Consider the following 26,811-nt stretch of genomic DNA (forward strand, 5'->3'; position numbering starts at 1 on the left):
GGCCTGGGCCGAGGCTTCGACCCTGCCTTGCTTGGACGGTTGCCGTGGTGACTGTGTAGGGACTCCGCCATTGACCAGATGCACTATTCCTCTCCTTCACAAACCCTGTTGATGTGCCGTTGTTATAGGGACCGTATCATGGTAGCAAACTGTTGGCATGGTGACGGGGTGCCCTCTCCCCCAGGGGGCTGCCTCCATGCCTACAACGGCCTCTGGGGCGGTGTGGGGGGGGGGAAGAGGTCGTTCTGAACCAAAGTGGTCCCCTGCGGGGGACAGGGGTGGGAGCACCCTCAGGACAGGCTGCACGCTCAGGATTGCAAAAGAAGCAGCTACAGGGGGTCCTGACCTCCTGGGGGGTGGGGGAGGAAGGGGGGCTAGAATTTGGAGCGGGGTGGTGTTTGGCCCCCACCCCGTAGGCCTCTGGCCCAGGCCCGTTTCGGGTTCCGCCCTCCACTTTGGAAGGCCGAAACGGGGCAGGGGTGGGAGGGAAGAGACGCCGCCAGGCTGTGCAGAAGAAAGAGGTGGCGTCGGAGAGTCTTGGGTGGCCGCCAGGCCTCCTGGGTTCCGTGCCCGCTTCCGGGTCGCGTTGCCCTCCTCCTCCTGCCGTTGGACTTTTGTGCAGAAAAGAGGGGAGGGGAGGGGGGGAAGGGGTTTCGGCGCGCTTTTCTTTTCCTTCCCCCTCTTGGGCACGGCAGCTGTGTTCGGGGCCCGCGCCAGGCGAGCAGACTTTGCCTGGTGTGGGGGCGGGGGTGCCCTCCCCGCCCAGGGCAGTCCCCGTCCCAACTGGAGGAACAGGCCGTGCCTGGCTCTGGCAGCTGCACCTTGTCCCCTGGCACGGCCGAGGAGGCATCGCTGTGGCAGGCCGAGCCCGTGCTGCCCCCTGGTGGCTCTCTTGCACACTGCGCCGGGCCTCCCCCCCTGCCCTCCGTCCGCCTCACGGGAGGTGGGGAGAACGCTCCACACAGGGGGCCGGAGCCCACGGGCACGCCCCTCTTTACAAAGACAGACATTTAGCACTTGGGTGGGTGAGTGGGCGGGGAAAACGGGGTCTCTTCCGAAATCATAGATTTATACCTCCACAGTAAGAAATTACACTGTGTACGGGGGAGGGGGGGGGACTAGGGTTGCACACAGGTGCGTCCCCCTCCTCCCTGCCCTTCCTTCTCCCAAGCTTTAATTCAGGGATAGCCAAACTGCGGCCCTCCAGATGTCCATGGACTACAATTCCCAGGAGCCCCTGCCAGCGAATGCTGGCAGGGGCTTCTGGGAATTGTAGTCCATGGACATCTGGAGGGCCGCAGTTTGACTACCCCTGCTTTAATTGCCCCACGTCCCATTCTCAACCACTTTATTGCACTAGAGTTATCCCAGTCGACTGGGGGGGGGGGCACCAATGCCGGGGTCCGGCCGGCATACAGCAGGGTGGTGGTCGGTGGGGGAGGGATCGAGGCCGTCCCCCCACCTGTTTGCACATTCCCGGAATTTTCAACCCCTCAGCCCCCCCCCTTGGGAGGGGCAGAGTCGCTTTCTTTGTCGTTATTGTGGGGGGGCCGGGGGGGCGGGGGGGGGAGGTGGTCATGGGCAGGAGAGGGACCTCCCCGAGTATTAATTCAGAGTTTATCTATATTTAAAAGATGATGTAATATATTATTTTTGTGCTCCGCTTTTCCTCCATACCGTCCTCGTCCTCTGCCCGCACCCCCAGTAGAAGCCCCCTGTCCGGGGTGTGTGTGTGTGTGTGTGTGTGAGTGTGTGTGTCTCACCACGGAGGAGGGAAAGGGTGGGGGGGGGTCGCCTGGGTGTCTTCCTCGGCTTCAAAGTGCCTGTATGTTTAAACTTGAATTTTTAGCTACTTGAAAGTCCAGAATTGCAGCGTAGGGCCCAACAGGTTAGACCCAGCCTGGGTTATACTCCATTCCCCTTTTCCACTCATCTTTCCCCCCCCCTCCCCGTCTTCTTTAGCACTCCCCCCCCTCCCTGCACACACACACACACACACACACACCCCAGTTAGGGCTCCACTGAGAAAAAAAATGGGCTTTTTTTTGGGGGGTGGGGGGGGCGAAGGGGAGTCTTCCTGCTGACTTTTTCTGTTGGTTCTGCCCCTCCACCAGCAGTGTGGGGGGGTGCTAATAATATGCATACTGGAGGAGATGGGGGTCTGCTCCCCCTCCCCAGCGTACTGTTTCTCCGGGTGACTTGTCCGTTGACCGCTGCTTCACAATAAAATGGAAAGCAGGTAGCCTCTGGCCTACGGTGCACTCTCTGGTGTCCATGTATGTGTGTCCGTGTGTGTGCATGCGTGTGGGTTTGGTGTGTTTGTGCAGGACTGCAAGAGCTGGGAGGGGAGTGGTGGGAGCTGGTGCAGGGAGGGGCCATGGCTGAGCGGAAGAGAATCTGCTTGGCACACAGAAGTTCCCCGGTTTGATCCCTGGTGTGTACAGCTGAAAGGACCAGGCAGGAGGGGATGGGAAAGACCTCTGCCTAAGACCCTGGGGAGTTGCTGCCCATCTGAGCAGACGATACAGACTTTGAAGGAGGGAGGATGGAAGAGTGGAAGAGCCTCTGCTTGGCATGCAGAAGGTCCCGGGTTCAATCCCTGGCCTCTCCAGTTAAAACGGACCGGGCCAGGAGGTGAAGGGAAAGACCTCCACCGGAGACCCCAGAGAGTGCAGGGGGGGGGGATCATCTGGGCATGGAATTGGGGCCAGGGTGGGTGGACAAGGAGTGATGGATTTCCTGCATTCTGCAGGGGGTTGGACTAGATGACCCTGGAGGTCCCTTCCAACTCGAGGATTCTGTGAGCGGCTGCTGGTCTGAGCAGGCATCACTGACCCCACTGGACCGAGGGGCTGATTCCATAGAAGGCAGCTTCGTGGGTGGGTGCTGCAAATTTGCCCCCCGTCCCAGTTCCCTGGTGCTGCAAAGCCGCCATGTGTTGTGGATGCCCCTGGGGGCACACCTGCAGTGAGATGCACATGGATTTGTGACAGCCCCGTACACGCCTGTGTATTCGTCTGTCATGGTTTAATAGCTAAGTATCCTTTTTTAAGGGGAGAAGGGGCAGGCGGGTGCCCAGTCCTGCCAGCCCTATGGCACCCCTGGGCTTCCCCATGCCTATCAGCCCTGGCACCCCCCTTGGAGGTCCTCCTTCCATCTCCCGTGTGGGGTGCCTGTCAGGCTTATCCTCCTCTTGCAGGGGGCTCCTGTGGGATTGGGCCTCCTCCTGCAGGGGGCGTCGGTCAGGTTTGGCCTCCTCCTGCAGGGGGCGTCGTTCGGGTTTGGCCTCCTCCTGCAGGGGGCGTCGGTCGGGTTTGGCCTCCTCCTGCAGGGGGCGGCCTTCCGATTTCACCTCCTCCAGCTCCTCGGACTCCGACCCAGGCCCCTCACTGCTGCTGGTCTCTGCCTGATCTTGATAGGTGAAATCCAGGCTGCGGGGAGAGATAGGGGAAAGCATGACCCACCCAGCCAGTTTATCCACACAACAACCCTGCAAGGTAGGTTACGCCGAGAGCCCGTGAGGGGCTCAAGGTCACCTGGCAAGCTTCCAAGGCAATGTGCGGAATTTGAACCTGGATCTCTCAGATCCTAGCTGGGAACCTCTCAACCGCTTTGCCTTGCTGGGTGTTTAGGAACATGCTTAGAATTCCTTAGCCTCTCCCGACCCTTTTCCTTGGTTGGGGTAACGGGATGGGGGTTGCCCGGTCTCCTCTGATCTTGGGATCCTATAGTTGGAGGGGCCCTACATGCCACCTAGTCCCACCCCCCACTCAGTGCAGGATCAGCCTAAACCAGGGGTAGTTGAATTGCGGCCCTCCAGATGTCCACGGATTACAATTCCCAGGAGCCCCTGCCAGCGTTCGCTGGCAGGGGCTCCTGGGAATTGTAGTCCGTGGACATCTGGAGGGCCGCAGTTTGACTACCCCTGGCCTAAACCATCCAGGATAAGTCTCCTCTAAGTGACACCCTTTCAGATCCTTCAAGAGAGCCATCCTGTCCCCTCTCAGCCTCCTCTTCTCCAGGCTGGACATCCCTCAGCCTTTCCTCACAGGGCTTGGTCTCTTCGGGCTCGACTCATCCTCGTCGCTCTCCTCTGCCCCCTCTCCATTTTGTCCACGTCCTTCTTGAAGGGAGGCCTCCAGATCTGCATACAGGACTCCAGGTGGGGTCTGACCAGTGCAGTAGACCGAGGGACTGTGACATCTGGGGATTTCATAGAATCACAGAGTTGTAAGGGACCTCCAGGGTCATCTAGTCCAACCCCCTGCAGTGGGCAGGACACTCACAACCTTATTGCTCCTCCACTGTCACCTGCCACCCCCTTGAGCCGTCACAGAATCAGCCTCTCCGTCAGATGGCTATGTGATGCCTCTGTTGATCCAGCCCGAGATTGCATTCGCCTTCTTTCCCGCCGCATCACGCTGTCTGCGCCTATTTCGCTTACGGTCTACAAGTACCCCAAGATCTCATTCACACACACTGCGACCGAGAAGTGTCTCTCCCCTCCAGGATGCCTCCTTCTCATTTGTGTGGCCCGGCCGTAGAACTCTGCCCTTGTCCTTATTTGACGCTGCCTTGTGTCGGTCCTGGGAAGGCTACCCAGGACGGCTGTGGCAAACCCCAGCTCTGCTTATTCCCTCGCCTGGAAAAACCCTACGGGGTCGCCATAAATCAACTGTGGCTGGATGGCATTCGCTACGCAACTTCTTCCTTTTGGGGAGAAAAGGTTCCCTGTTTAAATGTGCAGAGTGGAATTGCTCATTTGGGGACAGTGGCCACCGTGTTTACTCTCATGCAAGGTGAGGTGTCTCTCTCTCTCTTTCTCCCCCACCCTCAAGCCTGCCAGCCACAAAGGGGGGGATTGTCTTACATCGGCAGGCAAGTTCCGTGAAAAACCATTTTGCTGTGTATAACTTTTTATTTAAAGGAGGGGCATCTCACATTCCAGGTTGCCCTCTTTTTGAGTAAAAGGGCTCTTTCTGGAACGCCCTTAAACAGGGGTAAGTCAACCTGTGGTCCCCCAGATGTCCATGGACTACAATTCCCATGAGCCCCTGCCAGCGTCTGCTGGCAGGGGCTCATGGGAATTGTAGTCCATGGACATCTGGAGGACCACAGGTTGACTACCCCCGCCCTTATCATAGAATCATAGAATCATAGAATCATAGAATCATAGAGTTGGAAGGGGCCATACATGCCATCTAGTCCAACCCCCTGCTCAATGCAGGATCAGCCCTAAAGCATCCTAAAGCAAAGCATCCTTAAAGACACTTGAGCCACTGTCTGAGAAGAGTCAGAGGAACATGGCCCGTCTGGTCCTTTTTGCTCCTGCTCTCTTCCTTGGGCATGGCTTCCTGCCTCTTGGGAGCAGGCAGTTCGGCAGGACTGAGCCCTACTGAAGCCCCGCCCCACGGTTCCTACTGGAACCCCGGCCTTGGTCTGGAAAAGCCATCGCAAACCAAGGGGAGAGAGGCTGCTGGTCACAGGGGGAGCATCTCTAGCAGGTCCCAAGTTCATAAGAGTCATAGAGTTGGAAGGGGCCTCCATGGTCATCAAGTCCAACCCCCTGCAGAAGGCAAGATATTCACAACTATCTGCCCACCCACAGTGACCTCAATTCCATGCCCAGATGATGCCCCCCCCCCAAAAAAAAAACCCAAGAAATTCGGCTCCTGACCCCAAAGTGCCAATCGGCATTTCCCTGGACATGCGAGAGAGGGCCACAAGAGCCAAGCACCGACACAACACCGGCCAAATCTCTAGGAAATGGAAGGAACCAGGCAGGGCTTTTGCCTACTGCTGATTTGATTGGCCACAAAAATGTTGCTACAGTCGTGGTGGAAGGAATTTAATTGTTTTGATGCATGATGTTCGCCACCTCAGGAACACCATTGGGGTGGAATTCCCTCACACAAATGCTTTAAAGGAGGGGTTGTCAACCTGTGGTCCTCCAGATGTTCATGGACTACAATTCCCATGAGCCCCGGCCAGTATTTGCTGGCAGGGGCTCATGGGAACTGTAATCCATGAACATCTGGAGGGCCACAGGTTGACTAAGGTAAAGGTAAAGGTATCCCCTGTGCAAGCACCGGGTCATGTCTGACCCTTGGGGTGACGCCCTCCAGCGTTTTCATGGCAGACTCAATACGGGGTGGTTTGCCAGTGCCTTCCCCAGTCATTACCGTTTACCCCCCAGCAAGCTGGGTGCTCATTTTACCGACCTCGGAAGGATGGAAGGCTGAGTCAACCTTGAGCCGGCTGCTGGGATCGAACTCCCAGCCTCATGGGCAGAGCTTCCAGACTGCATGTCTGCTGCCTTACCACTCTGCGCCACAAGAGGCTCTTTACAGGTTGACTACCCTTGCTTTAAACAAAACCAGGTAAGTTGTGGCAGTGGTTGTATCCCTGGCTCCGCCTCCTACGAGGGCCACTTTGTGGCAGCAGTCAGAATTCCCAAGGTGTCTTGTTGGCTCCAAAAGTTCTTGCATCCCAGATGTTGGCCTGGGTTTCCTAGCAGAGGGGCCAGCCATGCCAGGGGGCGAAAGTAAGCAGGGGATGGGCTGGGGCAGAGTCCTGGTGGTAAGAGAGAGACCTCTGGGGTACCTCCGGTCTCCTCCTTTGAGCCCTGGAGAGGCAGAGAGTGCCGGTGAGACAGAGGCATGACCTTCATTCCTGGTGGGCAGCGATGCCAAAGACCGCTCAGCAGGGACTCCGGAGAGCCCCTGGCCATTGTGGCAAGTGACCAGGGCCTGCCTCCATGTGGTCAAGTGTCTATCCGTCTCCTAAGCTCACCTGGAGGCCGACCCCGAAAGGGGGGTGCTGCCCTGGTCGTCGCTGGAGCTGCTGGAGTCGCTGTCCTGGCTGGAGCTGCTCCCCTCCTGCTTCAGCTGGTCGAGCATCTTCTGGGCCACCTCGGGGGGCAAGCGGCGGCAGGCCCCCCGCCCCTGGACGGCCCGCTCGATGCGGTGCTTCAGCTCCCGCCTCTGCTGCTGCCGTTCCTCACTCGGAAGCTTCCGGAGGGCCTTGATGGCTGCCACCTGCAGGGCCAGGGCTTCCTCGTCACTGGAGTCGCTGGAAGGGGAGGGGTACAGGGGTAGTCAACCTGCGGTCCTCCAGATGTGCGTGGACTACAATTCCCATGAGCCCCTGCCAGCAAACGCTGGCAGGGGCTCCTGGGAATTGTAGTCCACGAACATCTGGAGGACCGCAGGTTGACTACCCCTGCCAAGCAGACTGCTGTGGCACCTGGTTGCTTCCCAGACATCTCCCCTTGGCAAGTCTAGGGGAAGTGGGCAATGGGGTCTCAACTGCCCCTTTGGCAGCGGCAAACACTCCCCCCCCCTCTTCTGCCTCTATTCCTTGAAAAACATCTCTGTTGAACTTCTTGGCTCACCCTATTTACCTTGGGTTGCTTCCCATCACCTTCCTCTTCTTAATGTACATAGAATCATAAGAGTTGGAAGGGGCCTCCAGGGTCATCTAGCCCAACCCCCTGCACAATGCAGGAAGTTCACAACTACCTGCCTACCCACAGTGACCCCAAGTCCATGCCCAGATGGTGTGTCCCCCCCCCTGCTGGCTGCAGAGGAGAGGACACGCAGTAATGGGTTTAAACTTCAAGTACAACGATATAGGCTAGATATCAGGAAAAAGTTTTTCACAGTCAGAGTAGTTCAGCAGTGGAATAGGCTGCCTAAGGAGGTGGTGAGCTCCCCCTCACTGGCCGTCTTCAAGGAAAGGTTGGAGACACACTTTTCTTGGATGCTTTAGGATGCTCTGGGCTAATCCTGCGTTGAGGAGGGGGTTGGACTAGATGGCCTGTATGGCCCCTTCCAACTCTATGATTCTAAGATTCTATGAATAGGCTGCCTAAGGAGGTGATGAGCTCCCCCTCACTGGCCGTCTTCAAGCAAAGATTGGATACACACTTTTCTTGGATGCTTTAGGATGCTTAGGGCTGATCCTGCGTTGAGCAGGGGGTTGGACTAGATGGCCTGTATGGCCCCTTCCAACTCTATGATTCTAAGATTCTATGATTCTAACCCCGCCCCCCCAGGAATTCCCAGCTAGTCTGCCCTGGAGGAAATTTGCCTCCTGGCCTCAAAGTGGAGATGAGCATTTCCCTGGGCCTGCAAGGAAGGGCCGCAAGAGGCAAGCTCAGACACAACCTTTCCTGGCCACCCCCTCGCAGTCCTTTCTGTTCTTAGCCCCTGTAGCGTGAAATGTTTCCCCCCCCCCCATCCCAAGCAACGTTTTCAACTTCCTCAACATAACCTGCCATCTGTCAACATTAGAAGGCAGGTGGTTTCCCCCTGAGCAGCTGGAATGTTGGTGAACATCCCGTGACACGGAGCTCAGCTGGTGGGCCCCTGTGACGGAGTGAAAAGACACAGAGCTTCCTCCTCCTTCCTCCTTTGTGTGCCTAATCCTCAGATCAAGGCCCGGGGGATTCCACAGCAGGAATGCACCTACCCCTTGGAACGCATTGTGCAGTGCGAGTTCGTGTGCAGATAGGCACATTCATGCAAATTGGTCAGAGGCGCCGACTTGTTTTTTGAAAGTCTCCCTCTCTCCCGCTGGCTTTGGCCCCACTTCGCTCTGGGTTTGGAAATGCCTGGAGGCTTTGGGGGTGGAGCCAGGAATGGGCGGGGTTTGGAGTGGGGAGGGGCCTCAGTAGAGCATCAATGCTTTGGAGTCCCCCCTCCCAAGCAGCCCTTTTCTCCAGGGGAACTGAACTCTGTCTCCTGGAGATGAGCTGTAATTCCAGGGGGATCTCCAGGTCCCCCCTGGAAGCTGGCACCCCTAAGAGCAACTGTCTTCTCAAGGGGAGCATGCTTCTGTCATCTGGAGATTATGTGTAATTCCAGGACAGCTCCAGATCCCTCCTGGAAATTGAACAAAGAAAGGCCTGTTGGATGGCCAGAAAATGCCAAGCTCTTGAAACAGCCTGATCTGGAGCCAGACCCTCGTTCTATCAAGGTTAGGGTGCCCTTTCATAGGGTTGCCATCTCTGGATTGGGAAAAACCTGGAGGCTTTGGGGGGTGGAGCCTGGAGTGGGCAGGGTTTGGGGCAAGGAGGGACCTCAACGGAAGACAAGGCTCTTGGAGTCCCCCCTCCCAAGCAGCCCTTTTCTTCAGGGGGACTGATCTCTATCGCCTGGAGATGAGCCGTAATTCCAGGGGATCCCCTGGTCCCGCCTGGAGGCTGGCATCCCCGTGCCTGGGGATTGCCTTTGCTCACTCACATCTCCTCGTCCATCTCTCCCTGGAAGGTCAGGGGGCCCATGCAGATGGAGCAGATGTTGTTCAAGAGACGGTAACATTTGGGGCAGTAGATCCCTGCGGAGGAAGGGTAGTTCATGATTTATAATTAATTGATTGATAAAAATGTATAATTAATTGATTAATTGATGGATAAAAATTACAAATAAAAGAAATAAAACAAGCAGTGACCAACAGTAGATTCCTCCAGAATGCCCAGCAATCAGTAATTTCCACCAATTGTAGGTGCCCCTGGTCTAGACCTGATTCTTGCCTAGCCCAGTGGTCCCCAACCTTTTTGAGGCTGGGGACCGGCAGGGCAACTGCCTGCCCGCGCACGCAGCGCATGCGCAGCCACGCCCGTGCATTGCGCATGCGCGGCCGAAATGTGTTATTTCTGGGGGCCTATGTGTTATTTCTGGGGACCTATCAGCTAACAAATGCCTGGTTATTCTGTCCATGGGTCCAGAAAGGTCCACCATGATAGGGACAACCAGTCGTTGTCTAAGCACAGAATGTGACGGGCAATGCAATAAAATTTGTGGCACTGAGTCAGGCTGTAATTGGCAAAATTTACATAATCTGTTCCCAATCGGTGCTGCCTGCTAGGACAGCTGGGGGGGGGGAAGATGTTTAATCTAACAAGCATAAAAGCACGACGATGGAGTGGGTTAATAAGGCTTTGCATATAAGTAGCTCCCTGACCTGTGTTGGAAGCAAGGCCGAAGAAGCGGGAGTAACAAGTCCGATTGGTTCACCATCAGATCGCATGGAGCTTTAGAGTTCTATCCCACATTCCCCCTGGTCATCCCGCCCCTGACCCACACCCTGGTTTCTTACCTTGGCAACCTGGCGTGCTGCAAGTGACAAACTCTTCGCTGCCTGCCCCTTGACGGACGCTCCCGCACCCCATGCAGTAGGACTGGTGAACGCCGAGCCTCTTGACGATCCAGGCCAGCACAGGGACCCTGCAAAGGAGAGCAGGGGGGAGATTGCAGTACTGACCCTGCTGTGACTTGGGGAGGGGCCGTGTGGCTCAGTGGAAGAGCCCCTGTTCGGGACGCAGAAGGTCCCAGGTTCAATCCCCGGCACCTCTGCAGTCCAAAAATGGGTTGCAATCCCCACCCGTCATGGATGCCTTCCCAGAAGAGGCATTCCTCATGGCATGACGAGCCAATGATGCCTCTGCAGAGGCATTCCCTTCCGTGCGTGAGAAAGAAGGGCAAGATGCCTCTTCTATGGTCGTGTGAGTGCCTTGCTTGGAAAACAACAGAAATGCATTCTTCTTAATGGCTCCTTTCAGTGTCTATGTCAATCGAGGCAGGTTTAATTCATGCTAGTTATGAATCTTGAGCCTCTTGCGGCGCAGAGTGGTAAGGCAGCAGACATGCAGTCTGAAAGCTCTGCCCATGAGGCTGGGAGTTCGATCCCAGCAGCCGGCTCAAGGTTGACTCAGCCTTCCATCCTTCTGAGGTCGGTAAAATGAGGACTCAGCTTGCTGGGGGGTAAACGGTAATGACTGGGGAAGGCACTGGCAAACCACCCCGTATTGAGTCTGCCAAGAAAACGCTGGAGGGCGTCACCCCAAGGGTCAGACATGACCCCGTGCTTGCACAGGGGATACCTTTACCTTTACCTTTTATGAATCTTTTAGTTCAGGGAGGGGGGAAGGTGAAGATCTACTTGAGGCGGGCAGCTGAAGCCAGGCCTGCTGGCGTCTCAGAAGCCAGCTGGGGTTGCTGAACCAGCCCTGTTTCTGGTCCTTTTATGACTGGGATGCTCTCGTGGAAAATGCGTGGGAAACGCCTGCGGCTGTCTCGCCTGGCAAAGAACTGACTGCATGAGGTGGTGTGGAGGGTGGGGCTTCCGGCAGCCTGGCCCCTTCCCATGACGGCAGAACCAGGCTTAATTACGCAGGTGAGCATGAGAGAGCGGGTTATGCTGAGTCAGGGGCGGCCTTGCTAATTTATGTTAAGGACAGGATCTACAAGGCCTGGACGTGGGAATGCAAACATTTTGGTGCATAAGAACAGATTCAAGCGAGGAGCCGAGTGGGTCTGAAGCAGCAGAGCAAATTTAGAATCCAAGGGCACCTTTAAGACCAAAAAAGTCTTCAAGGTATGGACTTTAGTATGGGCACAGTCTACTTCCTCAAAAACAATGTCGTGGAATGGCAGGAATTGGCTCATCCTTATGAGCAAAGTGTGAGAGTAAATTTACATACAGCATAATAAAAATGGGTAACAGACTCCAGAGATGAGTGGGGGGGGGGGGGGGGAAGACGCGAGAATCAGATGGTTGCAGATTATGTGGAAATGCATAACCTGCCACAATGCGATTCTGCTTGCAGTGGCATCACTGCTTCAATTTTGCACCCACACTGCACACCTGATAGCAAGTTTGGCTGTGAAAGATGGGCAGTGGAGGAGGTGGCGGCACAGTGAAAGGGGTTCAGCGCCAGGGCTGGCCATCTTCCGCAGCCGGCCTTATCGCCTGGAGTCCGGGTAGAGGTGTAATGCGCACAGCCTCAGCCGCCCACCCCACATCTACTGGCATGCTCCTTGGGGCAGGACAAACGGAAGTCAAGTCCGGAGTCATTTCCGTTTCTTGGAGCACGCCGGTAGATGTGTTTCCACATCAGAAGCAGCAATCTGGAGATTGAATGGCATGGGAAACAGTTTGTGTACAATAAAGATGTCCACATTAAGAGAACAATGAGCAAATATGGAATCGGGCTGCCAGCCGGTAGCTGAGAACGCAAGTGAAAACCCTCTGCGACTTACTTGGCGGCCAAGATGAGGAAGAGGTTGGTGTGACCCCCGTCCGCCGAGCGCCTCCTCACGGCCTTCAGCACAGCGCTCATGAAAGTCGTCCTTCGGGTCAGGATGGTGTTGTAGAGGTAGCATATTCTCTCCTAGGCACAGGGAATCCTGGGTGAGCGGAAGAAGCTGTCCAGTGCAGAATGCAGGGCAATAGGCAAAGTGGGGCCAGCCCCTGCCTGGAGTACTAATTCTCCTTTCAACAGATTGTTTGCCCTGACCTGTATTGCCAGCTGGATTTTATCAGATTGCAAAACAAAGCAGGGGCAGGCCTAATTCGTATTTGGATGGGAGATCACCAAGGAATGCTATGCAGGGGTAGGTGATGGGGGCTGTGACGATATGCCCCTTTGCTGTTTCATGTAGTTGCTGTTAGGTGCGAAGTCGTGTCCGACCCATCGCGACCCCATGGACAATGATCCTCCAGGTCTTCCTGTCCTCTACCATTCCCCGGAGTCCATTTAAGTTTGCACCTACTGCTTCAGTGACTCCATCCAGCCACCTCATTCTCTGTCGTCCCCTTCTTCTTTTGCCCTCGATCGCTCCCAGCATTAGGCTCTTCTCCAGGGAGTCCTTCCTTCTCATGAGGTGGCCAAAGTATTTGAGTTTCATCTTCAGGATCTGGCCTTCTAAAGAGCAGTCAGGGCTGATCTCCTCTAGGACTGACCGGTTTGCTCGCCTTGCAGTCCAAGGGACTCGCAAGAGTCTTCTCCAGCACCAGAGTTCAAAAGCCTCAATTCTTCTGTTTCATAAGGAGAGTTTTTTCCTCTGGGCTGGGGAGAGGGGAGGGGCTGCTAAGCCCCTGATCACCTTCCCTTTAACTTGTTAATCTATCCGGCCAGGAAGCAGGTACCTGGAATGGGGGGGGGGGAGTTTCTTCTTCCCAGAATTCCTAGGTGAGGGGCTTCCTATGGGAGGGGACAGGAAACTATATCTGATCCTGATCACAGGAAGGAGGGTCTTTTTGGTCGTTTGGTCTTTTGCCTGCTGAACTTCAGGGGAGGAGCCTGCTCTCGGAAGAAGGGGTGAACAGCTACCTTGACAATGAGACCTCTTTAAGAGAAGGGGCCTACCCCGTGCTTAACAGAAGAAAGGGTGTATTTAGCAGAGGCACAGAAGGGCTGCGTTTCATCCAGTTTCTTTTGTCTCTTTGGCTTAACTCTGTGCTGTGCTAAAGATCCCACCCGTTATCGAGGTCTTGTGGCTTGTACTATTTTTAATGCCAAAAAAAGTTGCCAATGACAAACCTGTGCCAGGAGGAGTTCAAAGCCGCAAGGAAGGCCAAGGGGAAGCCGAACTGCACGCTGCAGGCCAGGGCAGCCTGGGAGCAAAAACAGCCCTGGAAAAGGGTCCCAGCCCTGGTCTATCCATGGGGAGTGGAGGAACCACCCATCCCTACATCTTGACTGGCTGGGCAGCTATTGCAGGTTTTCTGGGCCGGGAGCAGCCTTCCCTGAGGGGTGTGTTGCTCCTCCTGGCTAGCGGCCCCCTTCCCTGGACCGTATGTGGCCTTTCCTCCCTGGACTGGATGGGTCCAAATGTGTGTGGAGGGTAAGTCTTTGGCCCACTGAGAAATCCCCCAGTGGTCCTAATGGCCAGTCCGTGTCCACGACGGCAGGTGAGACTGAAAAAGGAGTAAGCCACTGAACAGTCACTAGCCAATCAGACCTGTGCGAAATTTCAGCCTGTTCCAGGACTGCCGGGGGGGGGGGGGTATATTCTCTCACCTGCTCACGTGAGGGGTAGTACCAGGCACACACGACTCGCCGGAGACGCTGCACGTAGCTGCCAAAGACGGCAATGAATAAGCAAGCTCCGTACATGAGACCTGGGGAGGGGGAGGAATGGCACATCTATCCAGACTCTCTCTCACAGTTGTCCCCCCCTAGCACCAAGAGTTCAGAGCATCCCTGCTGCAGACTGAGCGTTCTGTGTATGTCTTGTGGCTTCTGATTTCCATGGTTCTCCAGCCCCCTCTTGAAGCTGCCTTTGCTTGCAGCCCCCACCCCTTTCTGCGGCAGGGAATTCATGACTCTTTGTGTAAAGAAGGATTTTCTTTGGTCCATTCTACACTCACTGCTCCTTCATTTCATGGCAGGCCCAGTTAGAGCTGTTCTCACAGAGCAGTTCTGCCAGAGCTCTCAGCCCCGCCTACCTCTCAGGGTGTTTGCTGTAGGGAAAGGAAGAGAAGGTGATTGTAAGCCACTGAGACTTTTTCAAACAGTGAGAAGCAGGGTATAAAAACCAACTCCTCTTGTTCTCTGTTGCATTTGCCATGTCATTCCAGTTTTGGCCACAAGGGCCCGCTCTAGAACGTTGTACATTTGTGAGGATTGTGCCAGTCTCCAGCAGTCTGAAATCAACATTGTGAATTTTCAGGCCCTTTCAGGATGCTCTCGTGCGCGCTTCCGCCATGCCCAAAATGTACTTTTCCTGACTTCAAGACTGCTGCATTCTTCTTCAGCTAGGATAGGTGACACGCTGGCTTCTACCCTCCCACAACTTTACACAGGGGAGCTCTCTTTAGTACCCCATTTTATTCCACAGTGACTTCTTCACTTCCTGGCAAAACGTATAAGGTTGGAGGGGGGGTGGAAGGCTTGTCCGTTGCACCAGAAAAGTGGACAACGAAGGAAATCGTAAACTAAGTGGCTTTTCCCTTCAGCGATGTCCATTTCAAGGGAGAGCAAAGACGAGACAGTGAGGAAAGGTCAGTTGAAAATGTTTCTTTCTCAGTTGAGCCCAGGGGTTACTGAAGATGGTGGTAAGGTTGTTTTTTCCCCAGGAGAGCCTGGACAAGTAGGTGCTTGGCAGGCATCTCTTAGACCGATTATGCACTGGGAACTTTACTGCCCCGGCACTCGTGCAGGAGCACAAATCGGGGCTGGATGAGGTGCACCAGGCCAAATGCTCCCCCGTGTGGGTGCAGGAAGAGGTAGAGCAACCTGCCACGACTAAAACTCCAGCCTGCAGCCCTGCATGAAACCTCCAGGGCATAAACGGTCTTGGGAAGGATTTTTCTCAAATGGGGAGCCACCACAGGAAAGGCCCTGCCTCTGAGGGCTTACCTGCTTGACCCCCCCCCCCAAGACAGCCCCCTCCAGAAAAACTTTACTTCTTCTGGGAGCGGAGGTGGGGAGGGCCTTACGATGTCCAGGTCCTGAGCAGAAGACGTACCCATTTAGCATTTATATCTCACTTTTTAACTATAGATGGGAGTCAAAGTGGCTTAGAACGCCATTCTCCCGCCAAGTGGACGCTTGTGCCTGCCTTGTCCTGAATCAGACCATTGGTCAATCAATAGCCTCAAGCCACTGCTGACTCACAGCAACCCTGTAGGGCAGGCTTGCTCAGGGCTTCTTCATGGCCCTGGAAGGGTTTCCCGGATGGGTGGGAGTTAATTTTTTAAATATATTTTTTGTTAAAATGTGTTAAACATTTATCGGGTGGTAAGACCATATAGGATCATGTCAACTGACGGCTCCTTCCCAAAATGGCCAGTGATGGGCCTGGAGGGGGTGGGAAGGGGAGGGGCCCCCAGGTGGGCGTGTCCACAGCTCTGCTTCTCAACCGTATTCTGCACGATCCCTCAACTTCCGGGGTTTCTCAAAGCCTGAAGAACTTTCAGGGGTTTCTCAATGGTTAAAAAGTTGAGAAAGGCTGCCATTGGGGTTTGAAGGCTAACATGGGCTAACTTTGTGCAGGAACCCTGGACTCCGATCCAAGCACTAATCAGGTCCAACTCTGCTTAGCTTACGAGATCTGATAAATTAGGCTAACCTGGGCCATTCTGCACATCTCCCCCCTCTATGTCCCCCAGAGTCTGCTACAGAAGAAGAGGAAGAGTTGGGTTTTATGCCCCACAGCAAGTATCCTGTGAAGTAAGTGGGGCTGAGAACGCTCTGATAATGCTACTCTGTGAGAAACATAAGTGCTGGGCCCATGATCAGCCAGTGAACTTCCATGGCGGAAGTGGAGATTCGAACTCGGGTCACCCAGGATACCGGTCTAACATGCCATCTTCTTTGCCACACCGGCCCTCAGAGAAGACCTGACCAGTGCGTGCTTTGAACCGGGCCCTGGGACACACCGGAGCTTACCGATCAGGATGTAGCCGTTGTAGTCGGGCTCCGAGGGGCGCAAGCGGCATTTCTTGGACAGCACGCTGATGTTCCCACGCTGCAGCACGTCAAAGGCTGAAACCATGTCCCGGTACATCTCGCCCGAGTAGCCCGTCCCGCTCACGCTGACGGTCATGGTCACAGGCGCTAAGCGGGAGGAGAACCGTGCCGTCCGTCAGCACAGGAAAACCCTTCCTGATAGGGCTGTAAACCAATGCAGAGTTTCCCGTTTCCTACACTGCTTCTCACGGGCATTCTGCAGGCCCCACTTAGGGCAACGCTTGACTATATGGGGCTCCTCTACTGGTGTGGTCATTGTTCCCTCTGCTGGGGAATCATGGGAGTTGTAGTTCCGGGAAGAAGGGAGGGAAGGGGGGCGAGCGAATTGTTGGCAGTTTGTGAAATGACCATTCCCAGGATTCTTTAGGGGCACTCCCCATTAAATTTGCGGGTGACCCCGAATTGGGAGGAGCAGCAAACACCCCAGAAGATATTTGATGTTGTGTGTGTCCTGCATAGTGCAGGGGGTTGGACTAGATGACCCAGGAGGTCACTTCCAACTCTATGATTCTAGGATTTTATGATCTGAACACGCTGGGAAATGGGCTATCTACCTACGTACCTGTCTGTCTGTCTGATTGTTTGTTTACTTACTTATTTAATTACCTACTTATTTATTTATATACCGCCCTCCCCAAAGGCTCAGGGTGGTTTACATCAGACAGGAACAGTACAAATAACTCAATGCAAGAATAAGGTGCAATTCAATAAGGAGGAGTACAGAGTTCTACATCTGGGTCACACAAATGAGAAGCAAGCAGACTGGATGGGAGAGACCCTTCGGGGTAGCAGTGTGTGTGAACGTGATCTTGGGGTGCTTGTGGACTGTCAGCTCAATAGGAGCAGACCGCGAGATGCGGCAGTAAAGAAGGCAAATGCAGTTTTGGGCTGGATCAACAGAGGCATCCCATCAATATCCCCAGATGTCACAGTCCCTCTGTCGACTGCATTGGTCAGCCCCCACCTGTGTGCAGTTCTGAGGACCCTCTTCAAAAAGGATGTGGCCAAAATGGAGAGGATGTGATGCACCAAGTATGATTACAAGAGACATTGTGCAAAACAGGGCATGAGAAACCTACCCATAGACACTGAGAATGAAAAAGAACTTTATGGACCAATCGGAGGGCTCTATTAAGGGCCTATCAGGGCTCTGGGCGGGGCCATCACTGGCAGTCTTCAAGCAAAGGTTGGATGCACACTTTTCTTGGATGCTTTAGGATGCGTTGAGCAGGGGGTTGGACTAGATGGCCTGTATGGCCCCTTCCAACTCTATTATTCTATGATTCATCTGAAAGTGTATATATACTGGGGGGCTGTCCCTTGTTTCTTGTTCTGCCTCGTCGGAGCTGATTGCTGTTACTACTAATAAAGAGAGCTGTTTTCAAACCACTTCTGAGTCTGTATTCACCAAACCTGCAGACTTAACAGAGGGTGCAGAGGAGAACGTGGAGGATGATCCGGGGCCTGGAGGCCAAGCCCTGTGAGGGAAGTCTGAGGGATTTGGGGATGTTCAACCTAGAGAAGTGGAGGTTTAGACTGATCCTGCATGAAGCAGGGGGCTGGACTAGATGTCCTCGATGGACCCCTGTAACTCTAGGATTCTATCAAACCCGGCTCTCCAGATAAAAAACCGCCACACTTAACCACTGCACCATTTTGGCTCCAGCCGGACCAGCGTAGCAGGGGCTCACTGGGCATGGCCCCTCTCCTGACTTACCCCTCGCGATGATTTCGCCATGCAGCTGATACCGCACGAGGTCGAAGAGCCAGAAGACGGAGTAGTCGCCGACAATCATGAGGACCACGATGATGAGCTGGCGGAAGATGGAGGACAGCGCCAGGGCATAGCGGAGCCGCTCGTGACGGGGCAAAACAAAAGAGGCTGCACGGGAAAGAAGAGGCAGGATGCTGGGGCAGGGGCAGCCTCAGCCAATGGGCAACAGAGGCAGCTGCCTTGGACCCCACACTTGGAGGGGACAACTGCCCCCAAAAGAGGGGGTGGAAGAGGAAGAGCAGACTTCTCCTGGCATTTGCATTGGCCCAGTTTGGGGCATGGCAGCTGGCTCCTAGCAGCTGAGATGGTTCTTGCCTGCCTCACTCAGGGTGAAGGCTGCTTCTTGCTCGGTTCTGCAGGTGGGGGTGGCAGTAAGAGAGGCCGTGGCTCAGTGGCAGAGCCTCTGCTTGGCACACGCAAGGTCCCCGGTTCAATCCCCGGCAACTCCAGATAAAAGGACCAGACAGGAGGTGATGGGAAAGACCTCCCCCTGAGATCCTGCATAATGGCTGCCAGCCTGACAATACTGACCTTCATGGACTGGTGATCAGATTTAGTAGGCTCATGAGTTGATGTGATTCTCAGGCCTGGCCTTGAACTTTGACCCAAGGCCCCAGAATCACCAAGGCAGCCCTTTGGATTCTGCCTCTCCGGATTCACTTTGGACACGTTCTCCTTGACGTGGTCAATCTGTGGCAGGATGGGGGCTTGAGCCCCCTTCCGATGGGGGCTTGAGCTCATATGGCATAATGTTTCTCCATGTGAAAACAAAAACTTAAAATCCCCTGCATGTTGAAAATGAGCATGTCAAGGGGTCGACTCTATTCTCCTTGCCACGCTTGCTTTCTAACTGCGGGGGATTTCCCTACATGCAGTCAGGTGCTTACTCCCGTGGGACTAAGAAAGAACGAACTAGCTTTTTGAGAGCTGGAAGAACTGGTTTAACCTGATCGCCGAGTTTTTTGCTTTGGTAACAAGCGGCCTAGGGATGGGTTAGCCAACTCTTGTTTTCAGAAGTTCTTTGAGGCTGAGAGATTCTGGCATATGCATAAGGGGTCATTCCAAAGAAAGAAAAAGGCCTTCAGGCAAAAGGCTTCTGAGCATGTGCAGAATGTTTTTCCTCTTTGAAACAGCATTGATCTTTTTAAAAAAGGTTCTAAAGAGACTGTGCTTTGAATAGTCTTAATCAGGGGTAGTCAACCTGTGGTCCTCCTGAGGTTCATGGACTACAATTCCCATGGGCCTCTGCCAGTATTCTCATGGACTCCACCTTCCAAAGCTGCCATATTCTCCCAGGGACTGAACTCTGACTCCTGGGGGTTGGTTGTTTTTCCAGGAGACCTCCAGCCGCCTCCTTCAGGTCAGCATCCCTAGGGCCCGGCACCATCCACCTTTCGTCTTACCTGGGCGGATGTATTTTGTGCTCTCCGTGGCAGACAACGGCAGGACCGTGGGCCTCTGGAGCTTTCTCCGCATCGCATCCATTTCTAGGAACTGTTTCGTGATGTAGATGTTGTCAAAGCTGTCTTCGTGCAAGTAGCACTTCCGATAGAGCAGAGCCCTGTGGGTGACAGACCACTCCCATCAATTTCTCAGGAACTCTCCTGTTTCAACGCTAGTGATAGCCATCAGATTTACATTTTTAAAGGGGCGACTTTTTCATCCGTTTCTGCACTAAAGTTTGCTTCTTCAGACGCAGTCCCAAATTGCCCCCCACACAGTAAAGGAATCCCCAGAAAACTGAATTTCGTCCTTTTAATCACGGTTTCATAGGGTCTAATTCGGGGCTGTCCAATGCGGAAATGCATGCAGTTGGGTTTCTCCCCGTGCCCACCCCTTTCTTTTTCACTGTCCTCCCCCCATTTCAAAAAACCTGCCCTTTTCTTTTAAAAAGGGGTGTTCTCATTAAATAATAAAAATAAACAGTCTTTCAGTCTTGCACAGCAGTGTTATAACGTTATAACATTATTATAAAGTTATAACATTATAACCCAGGGCTTTACAAAAAAAATTACATTCGGGACACTTGGGGGGGAAGGGGGGAAGGCGATCAAGGCCACAAAACAGTGGGCTTAAGGGGCAAAACGAAAACAAAGCTGCAAGCGGGCACCATTTTGCAAAAAAAGCCAAGCCACTTAAAAAAAAAAAAAGGGGGACGGGAGCAAAGCATGATGGGAGGTTGCCTCTGCCAGACTGAAGTATGGAAAGCATGTCGTGAATTCCAGCCTGGGAAATGGGGGGCGGAAAACCCAAATGTGGAAAGGCTGGAGTTGACTCGCAGTATCTAAAGGAGCTTAACTGTGGGACCGCTTGGTTCAGGGGTAGTCAAACTGCGGCCCTCCAGATGTCCATGAACTACAATTCCCAGAAGCCCCTGCCACCATTCGCTGGCAGGGGCTTCTGGGAATTGTAGTTCATGGACATCTGGAGGGCCGCAGTTTGACTACCCCTGGCTTGGTTACTTATGCCCCCAGCAGGGCTCTTCGCTCTGCCGGTAGGAATTTACTGGCTGTCCCTGGCCTCCGGGATGTTCGCCTGGCCTCGACCAGGGCCAGGGCCTTTTCAGTCCTGGCCCCAACCTGGTGGAATGAGCTCCCGGAAGAGCTGAGGGCCCTGCCGGAATTGTCAGCTTACTGCAGGGCCTGAAAGGCAGAGTTCGTCCACCAGGTGTGTGGTTGAGGCCAGAGCAGACCACCTGTGTTTCCACCAAGCCCTTCCCAAAGCCTATTAGACCTGCACCCACTGACCAGCTGCTTGTCTTATTGTAAATTGGGGTTTTATGGGGGTTTTAGAGCCTCTTGTGGTGCAGAGTGGTAAGGCAGCGACATGCTGTCTGAAGCTGTCTGCCCATGAGGCTGGGAGTTCGATCCCAGCAGCCGGCTCAAGGTTGACTCAGCCTTCCATCCTTCCGAGGTCGGTAAAATGAGTACCCAGCTTGCTGGGGGGTAAACGGTCATGACTGGGGAAGGCACTGGCAAACCACCCTGTATTGAGTCTGCCATGAAAACGCTGGAGGGCGTCACCCCAAGGGTCAGACATGACCCGGTGCTTGCACAGGGGATACCTTTACCTTTATGGGGGTTTTATTGTATTTTAATGTTTTATTCTGTGAACCGCCGCGGGTTCTTAGGAAATGTGGCAGTATATAAATCGAATAAACAAGCAAATAAACAAACAAACATAATAAAACAAGGCATTCCTTCTTATGCAGAAATGGTCCAATACTCCCTTCAAGCACAGTCCTCCCTGTTCTGCCCGCTGTTATGCCTTTCGGCTTTCTCGTTGCCTTTGATTGCCCGAAAAAGATTTTTATCCTGCCTTTTGATTCATTTCTTCCTCGGGGTGGCTCACAACAGGTTCCTGCCGCTTTGGGAACAAAAGCCTTTAAAAACCGCAGCGACAAAAGGGAACGCGGCACGTCCAGGCCGTCTCCAAAGCGGCACGCTCCCAAAGATCTGACGCGAAGGGTGGAAAGCTGGCTCAGTGAAAGCGTTCTCACTTGACCCTCGAAAGATCGGAATGATTGCAGCACAATGGCCTCTCCACCCCTTGACTGAAGAGCCAAGAGGGTGACGGGTCTTGAGGTTAAAGGTCGACCGGAGAGAAAACGAATCGTCTTAGTGATACATTTGAAATAATGCTCAGCAGTCATGGGGGATACTGTGGCCCGGCTTGTTGGTTGACACGAAGGTGTGCTAGAGCAGTGGTAGTCAACCTGTGGTCCTCCAGACGTCCATGGACTACAATTCCCACGAGCCCCTGCCAGCAAATGCTGGCAGGGGCTCGTGGGAATTGTAGTCCATGGACATCTGGAGGACCACAGGTTGACTACCCCTGTGCTAGAGGGAAGAGGTAGGCATTCTCCAGTTAGACTTTTGAGTCTCTGGAGGACCAAGCTGAGACCTGGAAGACCTGTCTATATCCAGAGAACGTAGACCTGAGGTTTCAAACTCATTTACTACAAAACTTAGATCCAGCCCTTTTCAACCTTTTCCTGGGGGAGGAACCCCTTCAAATCTTTTAGACTTTGAGGAACCCCAAAAGTGGTGACATGAGCCTTCAGAGAACTGGGCACAGTAGTAGGATGCCAACCCATCAAACAATCAACCAGTCATTTTCCATTTCCTAAAATCACAGAATCATAGAGTCGGAAGGGGTCACCCAGGCCATCTAGTCCAACCCCCTGCTCAATGCAGTATTCAGCCTCAAGCATCCAGGAGAAGGATCTGACCAGCCGCTGCTTAGAATCATGGAATCGTAGAGTGGGAAGGGGCCAGACATGCCATCTAGTCCCACCCTCTGCTCAACGCAGGATCAGCCTCAAGCATCCACAGAGGAGAATCACAGAATCCTAGAGTTGGAAGGGGATCTTTTGGCCATCTATTCCAACCCCTTGCTCAATGCTGGCTCAGCCTCAAGCATCCGGGATCTGTATCTGTCCAGCCGCTGCTTGAAGGCTGCCAGTGGGAGGGGGGGGAGCTCACCACCTCCTCAAGCAGCCCATTCCACTGCTGAACCACTCAGACTGTGAACCCCCCCTCCCCCTGATATCTAGCTGGTACCTTTCTAAAGGTAAAGGTAAAGGTATCCCCTGTGCAAGCACCGAGTCATGTCTGACCCTTGGGGTGACGCCCTCTAGCGTTTTCATGGCAGACTCAATACGGGGTGGTTTGCCAGTACCTTCCCCAGTCATGACCGTTTACCCCCCAGCAGCAAGCTGGGTACTCATTTTACCGACCTCGGAAGGATGGAAGGCTGAGTCAACCTTGAGCCGGCTGCTGGGATCGAACTCCCAACCTCATGGGCAAAGCTTTCAGGCGGCTGCCTTACCACTCTGCGCCACAAGAGGCTCATGGTACCTTTCTACATGTAGATTAAACTCATTACTGCGGGTCCTCTCCTCTGCTGCCAATAGGAACCACTTCCTGCCCTCTTCTAAGTGACTTGAAGACAGCAATCTCGTTTCATTGTGGAGAAACAGACAAGGCCTGTAGACTGACAGGGGAAGTAGGCTCTGGTGACACCTGGTGACATCAACGGCCATATGAACTTCTGGGAAAGGCCGAGGAACCCCAGGTTTCCACTGAACCCTGGTTGGGGACCCCTGGCTGGATCTGAGAAAAATGTCACTTTGTTTGGCTGGGCCACATATGCCATAAAATGTAATGCCAGGTAGTGGAGAGATAAACTTTATAAAGGACAGCAGCTGGTGAGCTCCAGGGTCCTCAGTGAAAGGTCTCATGGGCTGGGCTGGGGGATGCAGAGGAAAACCCACATGGGTGGACTGGAGAGCCAGAGGTGCAGGGCTGGGCAGATACCCCCTTACTGCCTGGAGAGGAGAGAAAACCCCTTCCCCATTTCTCCCCTGCCACCAATGCTCTGAGCCACGGGCCCTGGGGTCAAAATGCAAAGTGTCTGCGTGTTGCAAGCTCCCCCTGCACCTGAGTGCAGAATTGATGGATTCTTGGCGGGGGGGGGGGACCTAACGTGTGATTATGTCGTTGGGCTTCAGATCCAAACCCTTTTGTTTGCACGGCTTTTGAATTGAATCTTAACCCACTTTTTAGCGGTTTATTTAAATATCTTCTCTCTATTTGGATTCCATGGCTTGTAACCTGCCTCGTTTGGCACTGTTTTACACGTCCTGCTTTTGGGATTGTTCTGTGCTGTTTTTTTAAAATGCCAAAGCATCACCGGATTAAGATGGTGTTACCGCCAGCCGGCTCCAAACGAAAAAGGTTGAGGAGCAATAATCACGTTTCGTCCTGTTTGGCTGGCAGGTCTCTTATGGTTTACAAAGGGCCTGCTTTGCAGATTATTGCTGTGTTGTACGTTTGTTAAAGGACGTTTGACTTGTTTAGGCTGTATTGATTTGGAAGAGCAGATGGGGCCTGGACTCCTCTGTTTGCTCCTCAACCTTTTCTGAATTGGCTTGCTTTGTGGGGGGGAGGGGGGGCAGGGCAGCTGCTGGTTTACGACTCCCCCCCCCATATTTAATTTTATGCCAGGTTTGGCCTAGTTTTACTAAGGGTGGTGTCTTTACCATTCTGTCTTATGAACAAGATACAATTCAACCCCGGTAAGTTCATGGTTCTTCATCTGATTAACAAAAATGAGAAGCACGTGGACTGGATGGGGAGGGGACACACTTCTGGGTAGCATTGTGTGTTTGAACAAGATCTTGGGATATGGGGTTGTTGTTGTTGTTAGGTGCGAAGTCGTGTCCGACCCATCGCGACCCCATGGACAATGATCCTCCAGGCCTTCCTGTCCTCTACCATTCCCCGGAGTCCATTTAAATTCGCACTGACTGCTTCAGTGACTCCATCCAGCCACCTCATTCTCTGTCGTCCCCTTCTTCTTTTGCCCTCGATCGCTCCCAGCATTAGGCTCTTCTCCAGGGAGTCCTTCCTTCTCATGAGGTGGCCAAAGTATTTGAGTTTCATCTTCAGCATCTGGCCTTCTAAGGAGCAGTCAGGGCTGATCTCCTCTAGGACTGACCGGTTTGTTCGCCTTGCAGTCCAAGGGACTCACAAGAGTCTTCTCCAGCACCAGAGTTCAAAAGCCTCAATTCTTGGACACTCGGCCTTCCTTATGGTCCAACTTTCGCAGCCATGCATTGCAACTGGGAAGACCATAGCCTTGACTAAACGCACTTTTGTTGGCAGGGTGATGTCTCTGCTTTTTAGGATGCTGTCTAGATTTGCCATAGCTTTCCTCCCCAGGAGCAAGCGTCTTTTAGTTTCTTTGCTGCCGTCCCCATCTGCAGTGATCTTGGAGCCCAGGAAAATAAAATCTGTCACTACCTCCATTTCTTCACCATCTATATGGGGATATGGGGTAGGCAGACCCTAAGCCAGGCTTTCTCAACCAGGGTTTCTTGACGGCCCTGGAAGGGTTTCCCAAAAGGGTGGGAGTTAATTAATTTTACATATTTTTAAGTGTCTTAAACACTGATCAGGTGATATGACTACCTATGGTCATGCCGACACCCCCCCTCCCAAAGTGGCCAAAGATGGAGGGGGTGGGAAGGGGAGGGGCCCCAGGTGGGCGTGTCCACAGCTCTGCTTCCCAACCATATTCTGCACCATCACGCCACTTCTGGGAAAATGCAGTCGTGGGAGGGGGGAATCAACGGAGATACAATTCCCAAATCGTAAGATGTCATAGTCCCAGTGTACACAGCATCAATCAGGCCACAGCTAGAGTCCTGTGTGCGTTTCTGGAGGCCTCGCTTCGAAAAGGATATAAATGGGATGGAGCAGATGTGGAAGAGAGCAATGAGGAGGATGCAGAGCCTGCCCTGCGAGATCTGCAGAAGAGAAGGCTGAGAGGGGACATGATTTCTTTTAAGTACTGGAAAGGCTGCCCCTTAGAGGAGGGCAGGGAGCCGTTCCTGGGGGCAGCGAAGGACCTGCAAGAATGGGTTTAAGTTACAGGAAGAAAGGTACCGGCTAGATAGTAGGAAATAACATTTTGACAGTATGAGGAGCTAGGCCGTGGAATTGGCTGCCTGGGGTGACGGTGAGCTCCCCTTCTTTGCCAGTCTTCAAGCAGCAACCGGACAAAACCCTATCAGGGAAACTTGAGGCTTCCAGGCCAGACTGGCCAGAGAATCTGTTTTTTTTGTGTGTGTGGTGGTGGTGGGGCGCCATCTGGGCATTGAATTGGGGTCACTGTGGGTGAGCAGGTAGTAGTTTCCAGCATTCTGTAAGAGGTAGGACTAGATGGCTCCGTATGGCCCTTCCTACTCTATGATTCTATGATCCTGCATTGAGCAGGGGGTCGAGCTAGATGGCCCATATGGCCCTTCCAACTCTATGATTCTATGATCCTGCATTGAGCAGGGGGTTGGACTCGATGGCCAGTATGGCCCTTCCAACTCTATGATTCTAAGACCCTGCATTGAGCAGGGAGTTGGACTAGATGGCCCGTATGGCCCTTCCAACTCTATGATTCTAAGAACCCGCATTGAGCAGGGGGTTGGACTAGATGACCAGTATGGCCAACTCTATGATCTCATAGGTTTCTGGCACAGCAATTGCCCAGGAACCCAGCAAAGCCAATTTAAGGCATCCTCCGACTCCTGTGAAACAGAGCAAAAGACAAAACGGTCCCCGAATGAGCAAGCCACAGGCCTTGGCCTTTCATGTCTCTCGCCTTTCGACTTACTTGACATAGATGTAAAGGATGACCAAAGTGGACATGTAGCCAAAGAGCCCCACGGCCTCCTGCACAGGCTGCAGGCGCAGGGAGATGTCCTCCATGATGTCGAAAGCCACCTGGGAGAGGCTCTTGCTGGCGTTGACGGTCACGTCGTAATGGTGCAGGGTGGTGATGTTGAATTCGAACTCGCGGCGGATGCGGTTGAGCACTTGGGAGATGGCTGGGGGAGTCGGGGAATGAATATCGGGGAGGAGTTAGACACTGCTGCAAGCAGAAACATTGCATTTTGAGGGGTCACAGATTTGGGACCACAAGACAGGTGATGTTTTAGAACATGTATGTATGTATATGTATGTGTGTCAGTATATATATATATATATATATATATATATATATATATGTATGTATGTATGTATGTATGTATGTATGTATGTATGTATGTATGTATGTATGTATGTATGTATGTATGTATGTATGTATGTATGTATGTATGTATATATGTATATATGTATATATGTATATATGTATATGTATATATATATATATGGTAAATAAAATAAATAGACATCACCAAATATATATATATATATATATTTGGTGATGTCTATTT

The 26,811-nt window shown here is 53.3% G+C and overlaps 1 protein-coding gene across 1 annotated transcript in view; it reads right to left on the reverse strand.

The window, feature by feature from the left end:
• Positions 1–3,012: 3,012 nt before the first annotated feature.
• Positions 3,013–26,811, reverse strand: part of DCST2 (DC-STAMP domain containing 2) — a 32,837-nt gene continuing 9,038 nt past the window's right edge. Inside the window, exons 6-15 of the mRNA XM_077322045.1 lie at positions 26,208–26,421; positions 19,439–19,596; positions 17,979–18,143; positions 16,181–16,348; positions 13,808–13,908; positions 12,045–12,175; positions 10,102–10,229; positions 9,246–9,339; positions 6,793–7,071; positions 3,013–3,431 (exon numbers count right to left, since the gene is read on the reverse strand). Of these exons, the coding sequence (XP_077178160.1) occupies positions 3,035–3,431; positions 6,793–7,071; positions 9,246–9,339; positions 10,102–10,229; positions 12,045–12,175; positions 13,808–13,908; positions 16,181–16,348; positions 17,979–18,143; positions 19,439–19,596; positions 26,208–26,421 (1,835 nt within the window). The 3' untranslated portion in view covers positions 3,013–3,034. The remainder of the gene's footprint in view (positions 3,432–6,792; positions 7,072–9,245; positions 9,340–10,101; positions 10,230–12,044; positions 12,176–13,807; positions 13,909–16,180; positions 16,349–17,978; positions 18,144–19,438; positions 19,597–26,207; positions 26,422–26,811) is intronic.

The sequence above is a fragment of the Paroedura picta genome, chromosome 1, assembly GCF_049243985.1.
Source record: "Paroedura picta isolate Pp20150507F chromosome 1, Ppicta_v3.0, whole genome shotgun sequence".
Classification (NCBI taxonomy): domain Eukaryota; kingdom Metazoa; phylum Chordata; class Lepidosauria; order Squamata; family Gekkonidae; genus Paroedura; species Paroedura picta.